This window comes from Zingiber officinale, chromosome 9B (genome assembly GCF_018446385.1).
Source record: "Zingiber officinale cultivar Zhangliang chromosome 9B, Zo_v1.1, whole genome shotgun sequence".
Lineage (NCBI taxonomy): Eukaryota > Viridiplantae > Streptophyta > Magnoliopsida > Zingiberales > Zingiberaceae > Zingiber > Zingiber officinale.
Window position 1 is genome coordinate 1,992,823 of NC_056003.1, and position 18,468 is coordinate 2,011,290.

Sequence of the window (18,468 nt, forward strand, 5' to 3'; positions counted from 1 at the left end):
TGAAGGATGAAGGATGAAAGATGATTCTCTTAAAAATTACTTGACACTTCATATTAAATGAGATTTAACTAAGGATATTGATGTAAATTCTATTATAGATAAAATTTATATTTTAAAATCTTGTAAAATTGTATTGAATATTATAATGTAATGACTTTTTATATATACTAGTTATAATGCACACGTGTTATATGTATAATATAATGGAATACGCATAAATTAGTACTCCAGGTCCATAAATTGGACTTGATAACGGTGCGTCAAGTCCATGCAGTAGTACAATGGCAGGGCGATGCACAAACTATTATAATGAACTCCCATCATAAAAAATTAATTTAATTTTGTATATCAGATATTAAACTAATAAAAATATATACTATACTTGATCTTCGTCAAAAGGTCAAGAAAAATATGCTTTATAACGTCGCCGATCCAAGGTATTTATAGAAACTTCTCTACTCGTAATATTATCAATGCTAAAATGTGAGACTAAAGAGAACCATGATAATACATATTTTTTATATAAAAAATAATTAAAAAATTACTAATAAACATTAAATTATTTTCAATGTAAAAATAACATTAACATAATTTAATTTTGGACTCTATTAAAATTAATTATTTTTCCAAATTCTTAGTTAAATAGTAAGATATTTTTGATAATAACATATAATTTATTTTATTAAGTTTAAGCTCTTAAATTCTAATTTCTGAATTCGTCTGTAATTGTTATAGTATAATGTGACTATTATTGATTAATGATGAGTATCTATATTGTACTTAGGTATGGACTGTATTAACTATAAATCTTAGTCCAAGATGAAATATTTAAGTTGTAGTAATTATTAACTGTATCTACTATAATATGGTTTTACTAGTATCGATTAAAATTAAAATATTATAATAGTTATAAATTTACAGTTACTATAAAATAAATACAATTTTAAAAATAAAAATATATTGATACGAATTAAAGTATTATTTTGACAATAAATAAAAAAACAAATATTCTTGCTACTATTACGAAAGCCAACTCTTTAGATTTTTCGCCGAATAAAGGCATTTAGTCTCTGTTACAAGCAAGCTTTACGACAAACCAAACTTGTACTATTGCTTCTCTTCCAAGAAATTCTTTCGGATGGTCAGGGAAAAGCTTTCCTTTTACCTTAAAAGTCTTTATCATTTTTTCTTTTGTTTTAGCCACAAAGGACTCTTAAATCGGTCTTCAGGTGAGCTCATAATTGACAAAGCCTTAATAGATCATGAAATTAATTTTTAATAATAATAATTAATTATTGTTTCCATTAATTTATCCAATTTGTTCCGCCAGTCAGCAATTCACATGCTTGCAACCAAAATGTTCCGTAGGCATAAATATCTTGTTCTCTATCGGCTCCTCTCCGCCGTCGTTCTTTTTCTTCTCATCTTCCCCCGTTTCTTAAAGGTGCCGCCTTGCCAAAAGTGACGATGGCTGGCGCCGCCAGTCCTTACTCCGGCGTCTGGAAGCCCTACCGTCCCTACTTGAAGCGCACCAATATTGTCCAACTAAGCGTCGTCGCCCTCCTTTGCTCTGCCTCCTACTTCCTTGGAATCTGGCAGCACGGCGGCGGCTCCACCTCCACCGTCCTCACCGCCGTCTCTTGCGAAAAGAATACCTCGGCCGGAGGTGCTGGCGCTGTTACGCTCGACTTCACCATCCAGCACGGGGCGGCGGCGGAGGAACCGACCGCCGTGCGGAAGTTCCCGGCCTGCGACATCAAGTACTCGGAGTACACGCCGTGCGAAGACCGGGACAGGTCGCTGCGGTTCGACCGAGACCGGCTAATCTACCGGGAGCGGCACTGTCCGGAGAAGGGTGAGCTGCTTAAGTGCTTAATACCGGCGCCGCCGGGGTACAGGAACCCCTTTCCTTGGCCGGCGAGCAGGGAGACAGCGTGGTTCGCCAACGTGCCGCACAAGGAGCTGACGGTCGAGAAGGCGGTCCAAAACTGGATCCGCGTCTACGGCGATAAGTTCCGGTTCCCGGGCGGCGGCACCATGTTCCCCAACGGCGCCGATGCGTACATTGACGACATCGATCGCCTCATCCCTCTTCGAGACGGGTCGATCCGGACCGCCGTAGACACCGGTTGCGGGGTGAGTTCCTTGCCATCTCTACTCTGCTTTCCCATGCTTTAATCTGTCCATTCGCCGGCGGCGAAAAAATTGCGATTTTGATCAATGAAATCGAAGAAAAAATTGACCTTTTTGCCTGCCTCATCTTGCTTTTTTATTCTAGTTTCTGATAATCAATGATTCATATCAATATACTGCAAAAAAGTCAACTCCGTTGTTTCCGGTGGAGTTGCAGGTGGCGAGCTGGGGAGCTTACCTTCTCTCCCGCAACGTCATAGCAATGTCGTTCGCCCCTCGGGACTCGCACGAGGCACAGGTCCAATTCGCGCTCGAGCGTGGCATTCCGGCGATGATCGGCGTTCTCGCCTCCATCCGCCTCCCCTACCCGTCGAGGGCCTTCGATATGGCCCACTGCTCGCGATGCCTCATCCCGTGGCATCTCTACGGTACTCCGTCACTCTCCTACTACTTCAACCCTTCCTCTTTGCCTCATCTTCGTGACTTCGGTTCCTGGATCGTAAAGGCGGGCAGTACTTGATGGAGATCGACCGCATTCTCCGCCCCGGCGGCTACTGGATCCTCTCCGGCCCGCCGATCAACTGGAAGAAGCACTGGCGGGGCTGGAACCGGACGCAGCGCGACTTGAGCTCCGAGCAGTCCGCCATCGAAGCCGTCGCCAATAGCCTCTGCTGGAAGAAACTCGCAGAGAATGGAGACATCGCCATCTGGCAGAAGCCCATCAACCACCTCGCCTGCAAATTCATGAACTCGTCCCTGTTCTGCCAATCCAACAATCCAGACACCGCATGGTACTCACCCTCTTCTCCTCTCATCCATCAAAACCAATTCTCCTTGATACAATTCACAGAGCTCAAGGCCGTGGATTACAATAGGCACACCAAAATGGAAACTTGCATAACTCCACTGCCCGAGGTGGCCAACATGGACGAGATCGCCGGCGGAGAGATCAAGAAGTGGCCGGAAAGACTAACGGCGGTGCCCCCGAGGATCGCAACCAGAAGTCTTCCAGGACTCACACCGGAAATGTTCTTGCAAGACTCTGAGATATGGAGGAAGAGGGTCGGCTACTACAAGTCATTGATCAACCAATTAGGCCAGAAGGGTGGATACCGCAATTTGCTAGATATGAATGCATGCTTTGGCGGCTTCGCGGCTGCCCTCATCGACAATCCCCTTTGGGTCATGAACACAGTCCCGACCATCGCAAACAGAAACACCCTTGGAGTCATCTACCAGCGCGGCCTAATTGGTACCTATCAAGATTGGTGAGCATCGAGCCAAATATCTTGTTAACTCTTATCTCATATCGATCTTCATTCTCAAAGTAACCATTCATTTCAGGTGTCAAGCAATGTCTACATATCCGAGAACTTACGATCTCATTCATGGCTATTCAGTCTTCACCCTTTATAAGGACAAGTATGGAGGAGAATCTAGTTTAACTTTATGATTTGCTAATCAAATTGTGTCACTCAGCTTACTCATCTTTCTACTTCAGATGTGAAATGGAGGACATTTTATTAGAGATGGATAGGATCTTGAGGCCTAAAGGCACCGTGATTTTGAGAGACGACATCGATATGTTAGTGAAGATAAAGGATATTGCCGATGGAATGAGATGGAAGAGTCAGATCATCGATCACGAAAATGGCCCGTTAGAGAGGGAGAAGATCCTTTTGGCCGTTAAGACCTACTGGACTGCTCCGGGGCCAAACCAAGAGTATTGAGTAACCTTTGTTTTTAGCATTCACAATATCTTTCTCGTTGCATTTCTTTTTTTTGTTTTCCAATTGAAAATTCGACCCATTTAGTTAGCAGGTTTGATAGAGATGATCATGTTTCTCGTTGAGATGGTTCTTAATATGTGAACAGATTGTAACCTGCTTCACTATGAAAAAGAGGAATGCAATAACAGAACTGGAATTTCGTTTGTTCTTCGTGTTACCTTTCGTTGCGCGTGATCGATGAGATCGTTCATGGTTGGAGATGAAGGGAGCAGGTGGAGCACATGAAATGGAATGAATCGATGCATGAGAGCTGTGACTCAGACTAATTTCTTTCTCTATCTCTGTGCATGATCTCATTAACTTAAACTGCATCTATAACTGGAGTTCACTTGAAATAAACAAGCTTTCTTGATGATTCGAGGACCCAGTGGGCATGAATGCAAGTGCACCAACTTGGCTTCTTGAGCTCATCAATGGAAGTTTGAGAGACATGGGAGTTGATTAAACAAGTAATCTGAGTGGGAAGTGTTCCAGGATACAGAGATCCATCAAAACCGATGTGCAGGAATTTTGAAGAGAGAGTTGACTTTTGTCAACTAAAGAGATTGTACTGATATAACTATCAAAATTTCAACTTGAAGATCTAAAACTCAATCTTTCACTACTAGCGGAGGAGTGAGTGTTATCTGTTTGATAAAATGTTTCTTATGGTGCTTGAAATGGCACACAACCTTTCACTTGCCGCGTCTTCCTAAGATAAAGGATCACCGTCATTACAGACAGGAGAAACCTTCAAAGTGCCGATCCTTTTCTTCCAGGTCGTTTGGCTTTTTAATTTCTAATCAAAAACACCTGAACGAAGAAAGGCATCCTGGATTCTGCAAAATATGTATTTCATAAAGAAATTCTTCTTCTTTAGCTTGGTTTTCCTTGCAAACGATTTTGTTTCATACGGCGATGCATAGTTTTCCATACACAAAATACATACAATTATTCCTAACTTCACAGATCCTGTTGATAATTTCTCTGAAAAAGATTGGCAATTAGTTCGGAACAGTCTTAATCCTAGTAGCTGATATATCATTCTCATATTAATGAGTTTGGTAAATGCCAGTTAACAAAAGCCATGATTGATCTCTACGATCATGTTGATAATTCCAAGATTTTCAATTTTTTTTTCCAAAAAAAAAGAGGAGCTTTTGCATCAAAAAAAAAAAAAAAGTTGTTTGGGAATTTCAACACAGAATGATCTTTAAAGACTTCAACTCATTACTGCAAATCTTATTTTGATTGCCACTTCATTTGATGCTCATTCTAGCTCAAACATCTATGGGGAAAACAGAGTTTTATCAAGCAGACAATGATCCATTTTTTTTCAGATCTAAACAAGGATTTAATTATGATCATGGACAGCATGTCTAGCTAGCTAAGCTTGCTGCGAGAAGAAATACGACTGACAGCCGACTTGTGCTGAATAATAATGCGACATGAGCATTGCCATTAAATGATGGAGGTACTAACAGAGGCAAGTCATGTCAAATGATGGAGGTGTAAACAGAGCTCAGTGGAGCCAAAATTGATTGTCCTCACTTTTATTACTAGCCTCGTTTAAACATTGTCTTTATTCACTTTTAATCTATTAGAATTTAAAAACCCTAAAATTTTAAGATATAAAAATACAATAAATATAAATACTATGAGTAATATATAAATATTATATAGCAAATAGTCTATGCTAAACTATTTTATTTTTTAAATTATTTCCCTTCGAAATTCATTCAAATTAAAAAAAAATCAATGATAAAAGTTGTCTACTGTCAAACTATTTGCTCAATAATTATTTAAAATATTTTGTTTTGAGAAAAAGAAATCTAAAGTACAGTGGGTGACCTTCTCCTTTTTTGACTTTTCATTCACCTTCTCTTGACTATTTTGGGACTCTATAATTTAATTTCTTTAGCTTTTTTCTTCTCTCACTCTCTCCGTCTTTCTGCACCTTCTTCCTCTTTTTCTCCTTCCTCTTCTCTTCTTTCTTCTTCTCTCTTGTGGCGTTGGCTGCTTTGCTCCATTTTGATTTACTTTCCCGCTCTTCTCTTCTTCTTTGATCTTCAATTTTCTCTAGTTTCTATAAAAATAATCGCATGTTAATGTACGCAAAAGGAAACGGTCTCGTAATTTAAGGCGGGGAGGGAGGGAGGGCGGGCGGCGCGGTGGGGCGCCAATGGGGAAGGCCACGAGGTGGCTCCGCAGCCTCTTCGGAGGGAAGAAGCCTGATGCCGACGGGACCGCGGCGGCCAAGGAGAAGCGGAGGTGGGGCTTCGCGATGCCGCTGCGGGAGAAGGCGCAGCAGCGGTGGAGGGGAGCGCAGTCAGCGGCGTCGGCCGTGGTGGGCGCGGAGGAGCGGAAGGGGTCGTACAGGGAAGCTTTCGCCGCGGCGGCAGAGGAGGACGAGGAGGAGAAGCAGAGCAAGCGCGCGATTGCCGTCGCCGCGGCTACCGCTGCGGTGGCGGAGGCTGCCGTGGCCGCCGCGCAGGCCGCGGCGGCCGTCGTCCGGCTGACCAGCAGCGGAAGGGCCCCCGTAGGGTTTTCCCCGGTCGCCGTCCGCAAGCGGGAGGAAGCCGCGGCGATCATGATCCAGGCCGCGTTCCGTGGTTACTTGGTTAGTCTCACTTCCCCTTCCCCAATTTCAGATCCCCATTCAGGTGACCACCGAAAGTTTTGAAATTAACCTATAAAAAGTGGAATTTTGGAACCCTAATTTGTTCCCCTACTAGTTGGATTTTCGCTCGTTTACCAAAGATAAGATCAGATTAATCTTCTTTTATTCTCCGAGCTCTCCCTATCAGATCTCAGATAACAAAAGGGGAGAGAGAGATGCGTAGATATCCGAGCCAGTTCGCAAAGCCGGAAGCTGAAATCTTTCGCCATGGCCGGTCCTTCAATCGAGTAAATTTGTCTCCACTTTATCCAGTGGCCAAAGCATCGGTCATTGAGCTTCTCATCTCCCCTCGGGCGTAGCGTCCTGGCTCGCGTGGTTCGAAATCGGATCCAGTCACCTCAAATTTGCCATATCTCATCCTCTCATCCTCTGAAGTCGCCATCTCCCTTCCTGCCTTGAACGGAGAACTCTGCGCTGCACCGTCTTCCATCCCTCCTCTGCTACTTCATTGATACCCTCACTGTTCCACAACCTTATCCTTTCCTTCTTTCAGATTGTTTAATGCCAGCTTTTGTTTTTAGCCACATTCTCTTTGGCACTGCTGCTGCTCGTGTCCGATTGTACCGCAGCGGTTACTACCCTACACTACGTCCATGAACCTCTTGGACCACGACTAGGACAATTTGGTGGGTGTAGATTATAATTTCTTCAGCCCTCGTACCAACTCTGAGTTATGTAGCTACAGTCGTCCTGTGACCTTCATCTGGTTTCTTGTGCAAAGGGATCTGGCTTCTCGTTCCCTAACTAGCTTGCTGAGGTGAACACTGTTTTAGTGACTTGGTTTGTTGATGTTGTGAAAGGCAAGGAGGGCATTGAAGGCACTGAGAGGGCTTGTGAAGCTACAGGCACTGGTCAGAGGCAACATTGTCAGGAAGCAGGCGGCCGAGACCCTGCGGTGCATGCAGGCCCTGGTGAGGGTCCAAGCCCGGGCCCGGGCGTGCCGTGTCCTCAGATCGGAGCGGTGCAGGTTCGAGAAGGCTCCCACCTGCCATGTTGTAAGTACTGAAGCATCTCTCTCTCTGCTTACCGCTGCTTGATTTGATTTTAGCCCGGCTAGTGAAACTTTGCCCTCCATACAATTATCATGTTAAACTTCGAGTTTCAGTTTGATTGCTTCGAAATGCAAGTTACCGAATGTTTCAGTTCTTGCATCATTGATTCAGAGTTTTGCAGTGTTTTTCTTTTCTTGGTAGAGATATCTGAGCTATGAACAATTTGTTGAGGTTTTGTGGTTTCATGGTTTATTGCACTACCACGTCTGTGTATCGATGAGATCGTGGTCCTTGGCATTTACAGAGGAGTTCATCAAGGCCAGCTACTTCTGATTCGAACATCCAGGACCGAGTAGGATTGAACTGGTTGGAACGGTGGATGGAGGAACGCTACTGGGTCAGCCGAGGGGCTGTCAATGCGAAGAAGTCGGGCAATGGTGCTCCCATGGACGACGAGAAGAATGCCAAGATCTTGGAAGTTGACCCAGGGAAGCCACAATTCCACCACAAGAGGCGCAACGCCCACAACCACTCCTCCTGCTCCACGCTGACTTCGGACCCAAACAGCCACAGCTTCCTCACTGCGCCGGACTCGCCCTCCATGGAATCCACAGCAGCCCAGCACTTCGTCCCCAGCCAAACCTCAGTCGAAATGCAGCAATCTCTAAGCCACTTGAGGTTCCCTTTCGAGTCAGGCGGATACGGCGAGAGCCCTCAGTTCTACTCTGCCTCGTCCAGGCCCGGGAGCTCTAGAAGGGGTGCATTCACTCCTTCGAAAAGTGAGTGCTCTGGGAGCCTCTTCAGTGGCTACTCGGACTACCCAAACTACATGGCAAACACCGAGTCATCGAAGGCGAAGGTGCGATCGCACAGCGCCCCTAAGCAGAGGCCGGACCGGCACAATCCCACAGGGCCGTTGGCTCAGAGGTCATCTTCTCTACATGCCAAGTTCGCACACAAGGCTTACCCTGGTTCAGGCAGGCTGGATAGATTAGGCATGCCAATAGGGACTTGATGAACCACCAAGCCAAGTTCAGAAAGCAATGCACTCTTAGTTGATGGAGTCTAAATTTGTCCAGTCGCTATTAAAAGTGTTTAAAAATGCATTACAAGTGTTTAACAGCGTTAGATTGCTGTTTATCTCTTAAGCTTAAATGAAAAAAAAAAGAAAAAAAAACATCTGTTTTCAGAATGTAAACTTTTCATTAGTATCATATCGCCCGAATCCTTTTAGGTTTTAAATATTTGAAAAGAGAGATGCTTCGTTGTACTGGAAAGTAAGCTTTGTGAAAGGTTTGATTTCCCTCCTTGAACTCCATTTGCATAAGACTGAACTCAAAGCTGTTCAAAATTGTTGATTAAAAATTATCTAAATTCACTGAAAGGGAGGAGAGTGGCCACAGCAGCTGCTTTCAAAATAATCACAATAACAGAGCGGATAGCCACTGCAACCTTAAAGAAAGGTGATAGCGTACTATTAATATAATAAGGGAATCCCCACAAATTAAGGGAAGAAAACATGTTGATTAAAATCATTAGATCCAATCTTTATACGGATTTCTATAGAATTCCTTCATAGTAAACACAGTCGTTATGCTCGGTACCAGCTCATACATTGTCTGAAGAAGCTCTGAAACAATTTGAGGACAAACTATATAACACAAATCTTCACGAGCATAACACATACCTTAATCAAAGGCCAATCAATAATGTGTCTTTTGTTGACGGAAAAAGAACGTCTAGGCCAAGTAATATCGCGTAGAGATCATTGCAGGAATAAGATATAAATAGTTGATGGTCTAAAATGGTTTAAGACAAATAAGAAAGAGTACATGAGTGATATTGGTTCGGCTCGTGTACTTTCTTAAAAGCTAAATACTAACACATGAGCCGATCCAATATCACCATGTCTTCTTCTTCTACGACAAAAGCTTCAACCTTGTCCTTTGGTTCTCTCCCTGCGATCGAGTTCTCATATTTATAGGTCGCAATAGAACACTTAAAGTCCCAACACAGTATAAAATATTGGATGGAATCAAATAATTGATTATATTAATGTAGATTTGTAAATTTCGGAAGTTCTTGGACTGAATTGAATGGAGATGAGGATAACATACTCTATTCCAACTCCTGTACGAATAGTATTCCAATAGATTTTAGTACAAGAGATATACTTTTTAAAACGGACCCATTTCATTTTTGATTATTTTTTTTTCAAAAGGTTCAAGTTTACATTGCTCAAATTATGAGTGTGTATATATACCCAAAATACAATTATTATTTTGGGGGGTCAGATGTTTTTGATGATCAATGGATTCACAAATGAGATATACCCAACTTTTTGAAGAAGTCGAAGTGATCCCCCTTAAGAATTTTAGCTAAAAACTCTTTGATGATTCAAATTATATTGTTTTTGGTTAGAAAATTTATGACTTGTGAGTTGAGTTGAAATGAAACATGTCATTTTGATTGAAAACTTGTGTTAAAGAAATTTTAAGTCTCAAGTGAAGAGTTTAGGTACTTTATCATTAAAAACAAATTATTTTGTTAAAGATGATCAATCACCTTAATGGCCCAATATAATCATTTTGGTTAAGAGAAAATTATACCAAAAGCATTAGAAGAATGCTATGGGAAGTATAAATATTTTGATGTTTTGAGTAATTGTTTTTTTCTCTTGAAAATAAACAAAGATTGGCCACCAAAATTAACCGGGAAAGCAAGGGAGGGTTTGTTCCTATTATAATACATACAGTCCTTGCAACTTTACTTGACTGTATAATCCCTTATCTTTCATAAAAAGAGATAGGTGATCAGAGTAACCATAATGCCTAATAAATCAAAGCTTAATGATGGAATATGATTCTCAAATGTGAGGCATGCATTTGGTGCATCCTCCTTTTTGTGAGACAATTGGAATCATCCCTGCAAGATGGAGAACAAAAAACCAACTTGATAAGACCCTATTTATTTATATTTTGGGAACTTGGTATCTGTTTCTTTAACCAAGTCTATGAAGTCTATCATGAAAGGTGAACAGATTCGTATTTTAAAAGTTATCTGAGATGATCCACAAGATCTAACAGGGTACAATGATGCAACTGTTTAACCAATAAACAACAAATAATTCATTGTTTTTGCAGTAATAGTAATGTAACAGCAAGAAAAGAAGCTTGTTATTTGGTTTGGAAGATGTTTTGGATCATCTTCTTACTTGAACTCATAGCTGCTGATTCCAGCTCCAAAACCTCATCAGAGCTTAGTCTCCAACCGAGGGCTCCCAGGTTCTCCTTTGCTTGCCCCACTGACTTTACTCCAGGAATCGGAACAGTCCCCTTGCAAATACACCAGTTTATCGCAACCTGCAATGCACACAAATCCTAGGAATGGGACTAGAACAACACTATTATTTATCTGTTTTAGATTTTGTGAATGAAAGGAGAGAAAGAGCATGCCTGTGACATTGTTTTCTGCCTCCTTTCAGATATGTTTTTCAGGGAATTGAGTAAAGGAACTAAACCGGGGAGCACTTGACGAAACAGTAAAGCCCTGTGATATTATGACAGTTTCAGACAGCCGTTCTTGCCTAAACAATTTGCAGCAAAATTAAGTTTGTTCCAATAAGGATACCGCGGTCCAGGAGGTAGATTAGCTGCTGTGTATTTCCCGGTTAGCATTCCTAGCCCAAGAGGGCTGTATGCAATCAAACAAATGCCAAGAGAATCACATACTTGTTTGAGTTCCATTTGAGCTTCACTCATACTCAGCAAAGAGAACTGGACCTGTGTGATCAGATAAATGAAACATGAAGCAATAGAACCATTGGATTTCTGAGAAAAAGTCCCTTATTCACAATGCAGTATTTGAGTACCTGAGCCGAACTTAATGGCACACCTCGAGATTCTAGATAATCATGAATCTTAATGAGTTGCTTTGGACCATAATTGCTAACACCAACAGCACGAACTAATCCCTAAAAGGACTTGAGGTTTAGTATTTGTTTCATGCATGCAAACTTCAAAACAACTCTTCATAACAAACAACATTCTTAAAGCATGCAACTTATTAAACAGATTGTGACTTTAAAGCATAATAACCTCTTCATACATTGCAACAAGGCCATCCCAAAGAGCCTTTTCCTGTAAAGGAGCATAATTTGCAGTAGACCAATGTAATTGACCTATGCCAATTTGATCAAGTTGCAACCTTTCTAATGAAGACCTGCCTTAAAATTTTCAAACTTTAGATATCCATCAAATGTGAAACAGTAATTTATTTCATTAAGAAGATTTAGTGTGTGTGTGTGTGGCTATCTCACATATTCAAATGTGATATTTTGAATCAGAGAGAATACTTGCAGGCTTTAACAAACTGTGCAGCTGTCAGGCGCCATGGATATGCAGCAAACTTTGTAGCAATCACTATGTTATTTCTAATACTTGGTCCTGCAATGTAGCCAACTAACGGTGAGCCACTCTGAGACTGAAAGTTTAAAATCAAGTTCGAACATAGAACATTAAAAAGAAAAAAACCAAATATCTTTCCTGGGCAGCATCACTTGAAGAATAAATTCCAACCTTGAAATTCACCAATGAACTTGCCAAGAAGTCTTTCACTTTGTCCATTCAACCTTCCTGTCCCGTAGGAATCGGCGGTATCAAAGAGAGTGATTCCATTCCTGAGAGCCAAATTAAATACCTCCTGCAATGCGGTATCCATGTCTTCTCTATATCCCCAGAGTAGCTGATTTCCCCAAGCCCAAGTTCCAAATCCCATTGGCGAGACAGATAACGGGCCAACTTTAACCTACACTAAGCAAAACTGAAACTTATTCACAAAATCCAACTTCTAATTTGCACATTAACGGACTGCCAACGGGAGATTGGTCGAGGTCAAGCGAATTATCTAATGGTTCATCGTGCCGTAGCAAACCAACCAACGGTGCACAGTACAAAACAAAACCACAAAAAGAAATGAAAAAAGGAAGGACCTTTTCCCACGGCCAGAAGAGAGGTCCGATTCGAGGGGGGAGCTTGAAAATCTTGCTTCCGGTGGGCGGAGTAGAGGACGGCCGTGGCCGCGCTACTTCCTTCGAAGCCCTACACTCGAAGTGGACCCCGCGTGCTGCCGCTGTTACTGGCCAAACCAAAGCCATGGCCGCCGCCGCCGTCGCCGGACGAGGAATGGAACGGGGAGGAGATATGAGAGAGGAGGATAAGGATTCTCATGGCTAATTGCAATTGGCCACGTGTCGCGGACACTCCTGTATCCTGTTTTTGACTCGATAGCTGATCCAGTTGGCTATATGCACTATATAATTAATCCGCATAGAGATTCAATTTCAAAACTTAACAAAATCTATCAATTGCTGATAGATTTTTAGTAGAAAACTTATAATATTGTGTACGAACAAAGATTTTTGTGCATTAAAATAAACACCATACTAATGACGAGGTCATGATGAAAAGCCTTTAATTTGCCACAGAAGGCTCAAGAGTTCATGCGTGGAACTAAACAACAACTCAGAAAACTCTTCAGGTAAACTAAAATCATTTTAAAAAAAAATCGCAGCAAAAAACTATCGATGCATGTAAGAAAAAGTATGGAACGATGGAGAATCTGTTAAATGGGGTTGTAGGAAGCTACGGTTCAGGGGAATGAAGCCTGGTCCGAGATCTATCAATATGTTCCATTCTCATAGATAATATTCACTGCAAGCCTCGACCCAGACAACATTCCCCTCAAAGGAAAAGCTTCCCTGTCTTCATCTTCTTCTTGATGTAATAATATTTAGCAGTGGGAGAAGGAAGACGAATTGATAATAAAAGAGAGGGAATGAAAACAGGGGAAGGCCAATTTATCCCACAGCTGGCAAATATATAAAATTCCATTATATTGGATTTCATTAAATATAATTTCACATCATCCATCACGACGAAGTTCAAGTCTGCAACACGTAAACGTCAACTCCTTTGCAGTGCCCTGCACTGCACTGCACTGCACTTTTATAAATATATATAAGCCCTAAACTACAGTTCGTCACTAGCTGTGCGATTGTGTCATTAGAATTTAGAAGGTGAGATTGTCTTTATGAATTTATGAATGAAATTAACATCTATAAATTAGTATTAAATTTTTGGGTTTTGAATTGAAGGAAAACGAGGCTACTGCAGACGTTGACCGCGTCTTGAGCGGCGGAATTCATGCAGGAGGCCATCTCCCAGGACGGTACTGCTTCGTCTTCGGACAAGTAACAGTAAATTAAAGTGAACACCAAAATATATATATATTTTTTTCTTTTTTCATCGTTTTCTTCTAGTAATTAAGGAAGGCAAGCAAAAACAACTTTCTTCTTCTTTGTTAGTTGCGTAGCGATAACTGAGTTGAGCATGCACGAATGGACTCAAAAACATGCGCGGATAAGAAGAAGACATTTTAATTAGTTCGTCATCATTGATACTTGATCGAGAGCAGCTAGTTACACAGTGTTGGAGACACTGCCAAAATGGAAAACTTGCTTGCACGAAAGAATCCTGCATAATAAAACACGTGAAAGTCACTTGTATAATCATGCAATCGAGATATAGATTTCCTCCTCATCTTCTGATGCTCTTTGACCGTCTTGTAAGTTGTAAACCGCCACTTGAACTGTTGGTTTCCTTAGGATGTTCCGCAGGTACATAATAACACTATGGGGATGGGGCCGCGCTGTTGATGACCTGAGGTTTGGCCCGGCCCACGCCCCTATCATGGAGTTCGGCCCGGAAACCGCTCCAGAGCACTGGAGATGGGGGCATGGGCCGGGACAGCGGACGTACAGAGATCGGATCTTCTGCCCCGTAATCCGATGTCCATCTGCCCCATTAGTTAAATGATAAAAGAAAATTATCGTTTTGGATCGAGAAAATAAAACACCCATTTAAATGGTAAGAAGGGAAAGGATTCTTGCCATTGGATGGTTCACCATTGAGGTAGCAAAGAAGAGATGGGAGGGAGATCGAGGAGGGAGGAGGGAGGAGGGAGGAGGGAAAAGAAAAGGAGTGGGAGGGAAAGAAACAAGGACGGTGAATGGGAAGATTCTTGGATGAGGCGTAATTCGGCATGGCAACAAACGATGAGGGGTTGGCAAATTGGACCTACTATACACTGCATTGGATAATTATTGGGGTTTCACGTGTACGACCTTCGTCAAGCCACACATCTTATGTGGTGCAGTTGGGACCAGGTCTATAAATTATAGCTCTGGTCGGAGCGGTTGGAAAGGTTCTAAGTATTTGGAGGGGGATAAATTTTTATCCCAGTCGTAATGGAACGCGCCACATTACGTTTGGATAAAATTGGTGGTTCGGGCGCCTGAACCAATAAAGTCAACTTCTAGTTAACACTTTTTGGGCCTCGTCTTCCTCTCTGGTTCTGCTCGCTTGGGTCCGAGTCTTCCGCTCCGGTTCGGCTCATTTGGATAATTTCGGCCATCCGAAATAGGGCTCACCGAACATATTTTTCGGCCTTCTTGAGCAACTTTCCGCTACGGCTTCTGGTCCCTCGGAAATATCGTGTGCCTCCTTCTCGTCCGCCATTATACTCTTCCACAGCACCTCGTCCCTCGGACGGACCGAGCATGTTGGCTCTCTCCCGTGTCGTCCTTCTCCACTACAAAAAAAAACAATGATTTAGGGACGAAAATTTGGGACAAATATTTTTCGTCCCAAAATCGCAACAAGTTTGGCGACAAAAATAAAATTCGACCCAAATTAGCAACGAAATCTGCAACAAAATATTTTCGTCACAAACTCCTAACGAAAACTATTTTCGTCGTAAAATTCATCCCAGATTCTGGGACGAATTCTGGATTCGTCCCAGATTCTGGAACGAATCCAGAATTCATTTAGATTGAAATTTTTTAAAAAATATTAAAAAAAATATATAAGGGATGAATACATGGATTCGCCCCCAATTCTGTGACAAATTCTGGATTCATCCCAGAATCGAATTTTTTTTTTTAAAAAAAATAAAATATAATCGAAAGTCTTAAATATAGACCTAGAGACTTCAGAATTTCATGATACAAGTTTCTATGCGTTCGTATCATTCTCTTGATCGTAAAAATGTTCTCATCCATAATTGTGACCTAATATTTTGAGTGTGGTGATTTTTAACCCGAATTTGATATAATTTAGGTTAAAAAATTACCACACTAAATATATTAAGTTAAAATTATGGATGAGGACATATTTATGATTGGTACAAAATTAGGAACCCATAGAAACTTGTTTCATGAAATTCCGACATCTCTACGTCTATATTTAGTGCCTCCGATTAAATTTCCTTTTATTATTTTTATTTTTTAAAATATTGGACGAATCCATGATTCATCTCAGGTTTAAAAAAAAAATCATTCGGAAGCCCTAAATATGGACCTAAAGATCTTAGAATTTTATGAAATAAGTTTCTATGCATTTGTATTTTTCTCCTAATCATAAAAATATCATAATCCTGAATTTTGACCTAATATATTGAGTGTGGTAATTTTTTTAACACGAATATGACCTAATACATGGTAACAAATCACCACACTCAATATATTATGTGAAAATTATAGATGAGGATATTTTTAAGATCACGAGAAAATTAGAAATCCATATAAACTTATTTCATGAAATTTCAACATCTCTTAGTCAATTTTTAGGGTCTCCAATTAATTTTTATTTATTTATTTTTATTTTTTGAAATCTGGGATGAATCTTGGATTCGTCCCTAAATCTGGGATGAATCCATGATTCGTCTTAAAATCTGGGATGAATCCAGTAATTCGTCGTAAAATCTGGGACGAATCTAGGAATTCATCTCCGAATTAAAAAAATAAATAAAAATATATTATTTTTGAAATCTGGGACGAATATTGGATTCATCGTAGATTTGGGGACGAATCCAAAATTCATCCCAGATTTGGGGGTGGATATTAGATTCGTCCCAGATTCTGGGACGAATCCAAGATTCGTCCCTAAATTTGGGACAATCTTGGATTCGTCGCAAAAATTAGGGACAAAAATGGCGACGAAATTTTTTTGTTTCTAAAAAAACGCTAAATTCCTCACTCGCACATCCAGATCACTTTTCTCAATTTGATCTTGTTCTCGGCAGCGGCAGTAGCCTTCTCTAACGGCGGCGCGGGTAATCCCTCTCCCCTCTTCATCTGGTCGCGCCGCCGCGCATGACCGGCCTGGCTGTGCATGGCCTCGTGTGGCCGCGCTTGGCCGCTCATGGCCTCGCATGGTCGCGCCATGCAGCTCGTGGCCTCACATGGCCGCGGCTAGTCGCGCATGGCCTCGGGTGGCCGCGCGTGGCTGTAGGTGGTCGCGCGTGGCCTCGGGTGGCCGCGCTTGGTCGCACGTGGCCGCGCCTGGTCACGCGTGGTCGCGCTTGGTCGTGTGTGGCTGCGCCTGGCCTCGCGTGGTCGCGCCTGGTCGAGCCTGGCTGCGCGTGACCGCGCATGGCCTTGTGTGGCCGCGCCTGGCTGGCCCTGTCAGCGCGTAGCCAATATCGTTGCGCCTGGCCTCTGGCTGCCGCTGTTGCTAGTGGCAAACCGGTGGTCGCGATTGCCCCTGGGGGCAAACCGATGTCTGTGGCTGCCCTAACGACAGACCGGTGGCCGCAGCTGCCCCTGGTGTCCGTGGCTGTCCCCGGTGGCCGCGGCTGCCCTCGGTGGCCACGGCTGTAGATGTTTATTTTAACTCTTATATAAATTAATTTTATTTTTGATTTATTATGTTAAGATATTAACTAAATTTGTAATGTTGTTTGTGCATGTCTCAATTTGCCATGAGCTCGGTGTAGTTGGAGACACTCGTATCATAAAGCACTTTTGTAGATCTTCCCCGTGGCATTCTAGCTAGTACTAGCATTATTCCTTTCAAAATTTCATACATTAATATTTTATATATGTGTGTGTTCGTTTATTTTGATAAGGTGCTCTTTGTTAATTTATCTTCATTGGTAAGATTTATATGTAGTAATTTTTAATAGTATTTAAATATATAAATACAGGTAAAATGCAGAATGAAAGAAGTTGGATGTATAATAAAAATTTATTTGTTCGTCGGGGTTTAACTGATGAGTTTATCACTGACTTGAGGCAATTTTTAAATTTTACATCTAGTCAAGTTAAGCATATGAATGGAAATAAGATAAGATATTAGTGTTGAATTTTTGAACTTATATCAATCGCAGCCAAGAAAATATAGTAGAATATGATGCATGTTGATATTGTGCAGGTGTTTGAAATGTAATACATTGCTTCACTTTTAAAAAACATGAACAAATTAAACTGATATTATATGATTGATTAGATTTAAAAACAAGCTTAGACTTTTCTTAGAATAGACATCATTCTTTTTTAATTTGGAGCTTCAATATGAATTGATGAACACTTCTTTCATATTTCTAACCCTAAATTTGATAGAATCAGTTTGCTTCGTTATACTAGGGACTAAAAAGAGGTGGAGCAAGGAGGAATACATGCTCTCTAGATAAACTAGCTAGCGGTGGATCGAAAATCTCAAGATTAACCATTTTGGCTAAAGCAAACAAACAATTACAAAGATCTGATTTATTTGTTTGTTTTTATGTAAGAAAAGAAGATTTGATAGGGACGAAAGCTTTTGCAGACAAAGAAGATAAGTTATATCTTAGTTTTTTTAAAAAATTTAAATCCTTGTTTAACTACTTGGATTTTTGGACTTGTATAACTTTTGGAGTATGGAACTTGTATAATATTTTGGAGTAGCTTTAAGAAGAAAAATCTTGTATAACTTGTTGAGATTTCAATTATTAATAGATGTATGTGAAATAGGATGTGATAATATTAATTAGGATGTGTTGAATGTATATAATGTGT

At 41.2% G+C, this 18,468-nt stretch overlaps 3 protein-coding genes and 1 pseudogene across 3 annotated transcripts; 2 read left to right on the forward strand and 2 right to left on the reverse strand.

Moving 5' to 3' along the window:
• Nucleotides 1-250: 250 nt before the first annotated feature.
• Nucleotides 251-413, reverse strand: LOC122026008 (annotated as a pseudogene).
• A 946-nt stretch (nt 414-1,359) lies between these two features.
• LOC122025427 (probable methyltransferase PMT15) lies at nt 1,360-4,463 on the forward strand. The gene is made up of 7 exons (XM_042584234.1): nt 1,360-2,136; nt 2,351-2,561; nt 2,639-2,924; nt 3,009-3,401; nt 3,478-3,555; nt 3,635-3,856; nt 4,009-4,463. The coding sequence occupies exons 1-7, from the start codon at nt 1,468-1,470 to the stop codon at nt 4,013-4,015; spliced, it is 1,866 nt and encodes a 621-aa protein (XP_042440168.1). The 5' UTR covers nt 1,360-1,467; the 3' UTR covers nt 4,016-4,463.
• A 1,331-nt stretch (nt 4,464-5,794) lies between these two features.
• On the forward strand, nt 5,795-8,892 carry LOC122023622 (protein IQ-DOMAIN 22-like). The gene is made up of 3 exons (XM_042581841.1): nt 5,795-6,522; nt 7,383-7,577; nt 7,879-8,892. The coding sequence occupies exons 1-3, from the start codon at nt 6,085-6,087 to the stop codon at nt 8,587-8,589; spliced, it is 1,344 nt and encodes a 447-aa protein (XP_042437775.1). The 5' UTR covers nt 5,795-6,084; the 3' UTR covers nt 8,590-8,892.
• Nucleotides 8,893-10,602: 1,710 nt separating this feature from the next.
• On the reverse strand, nt 10,603-13,330 carry LOC122025097 (pyridoxal reductase, chloroplastic-like). Its single transcript, XM_042583857.1, has 8 exons — nt 12,565-13,330; nt 12,152-12,380; nt 11,929-12,019; nt 11,672-11,795; nt 11,446-11,547; nt 11,205-11,356; nt 11,030-11,123; nt 10,603-10,936 (listed from the first exon to the last, which is right to left on the reverse strand). Exons 1-8 carry the CDS (start codon nt 12,727-12,729, stop codon nt 10,751-10,753), a joined length of 1,143 nt encoding a protein of 380 aa, XP_042439791.1. The 5' UTR covers nt 12,730-13,330; the 3' UTR covers nt 10,603-10,750.
• Nucleotides 13,331-18,468: the final 5,138 nt, after the last annotated feature.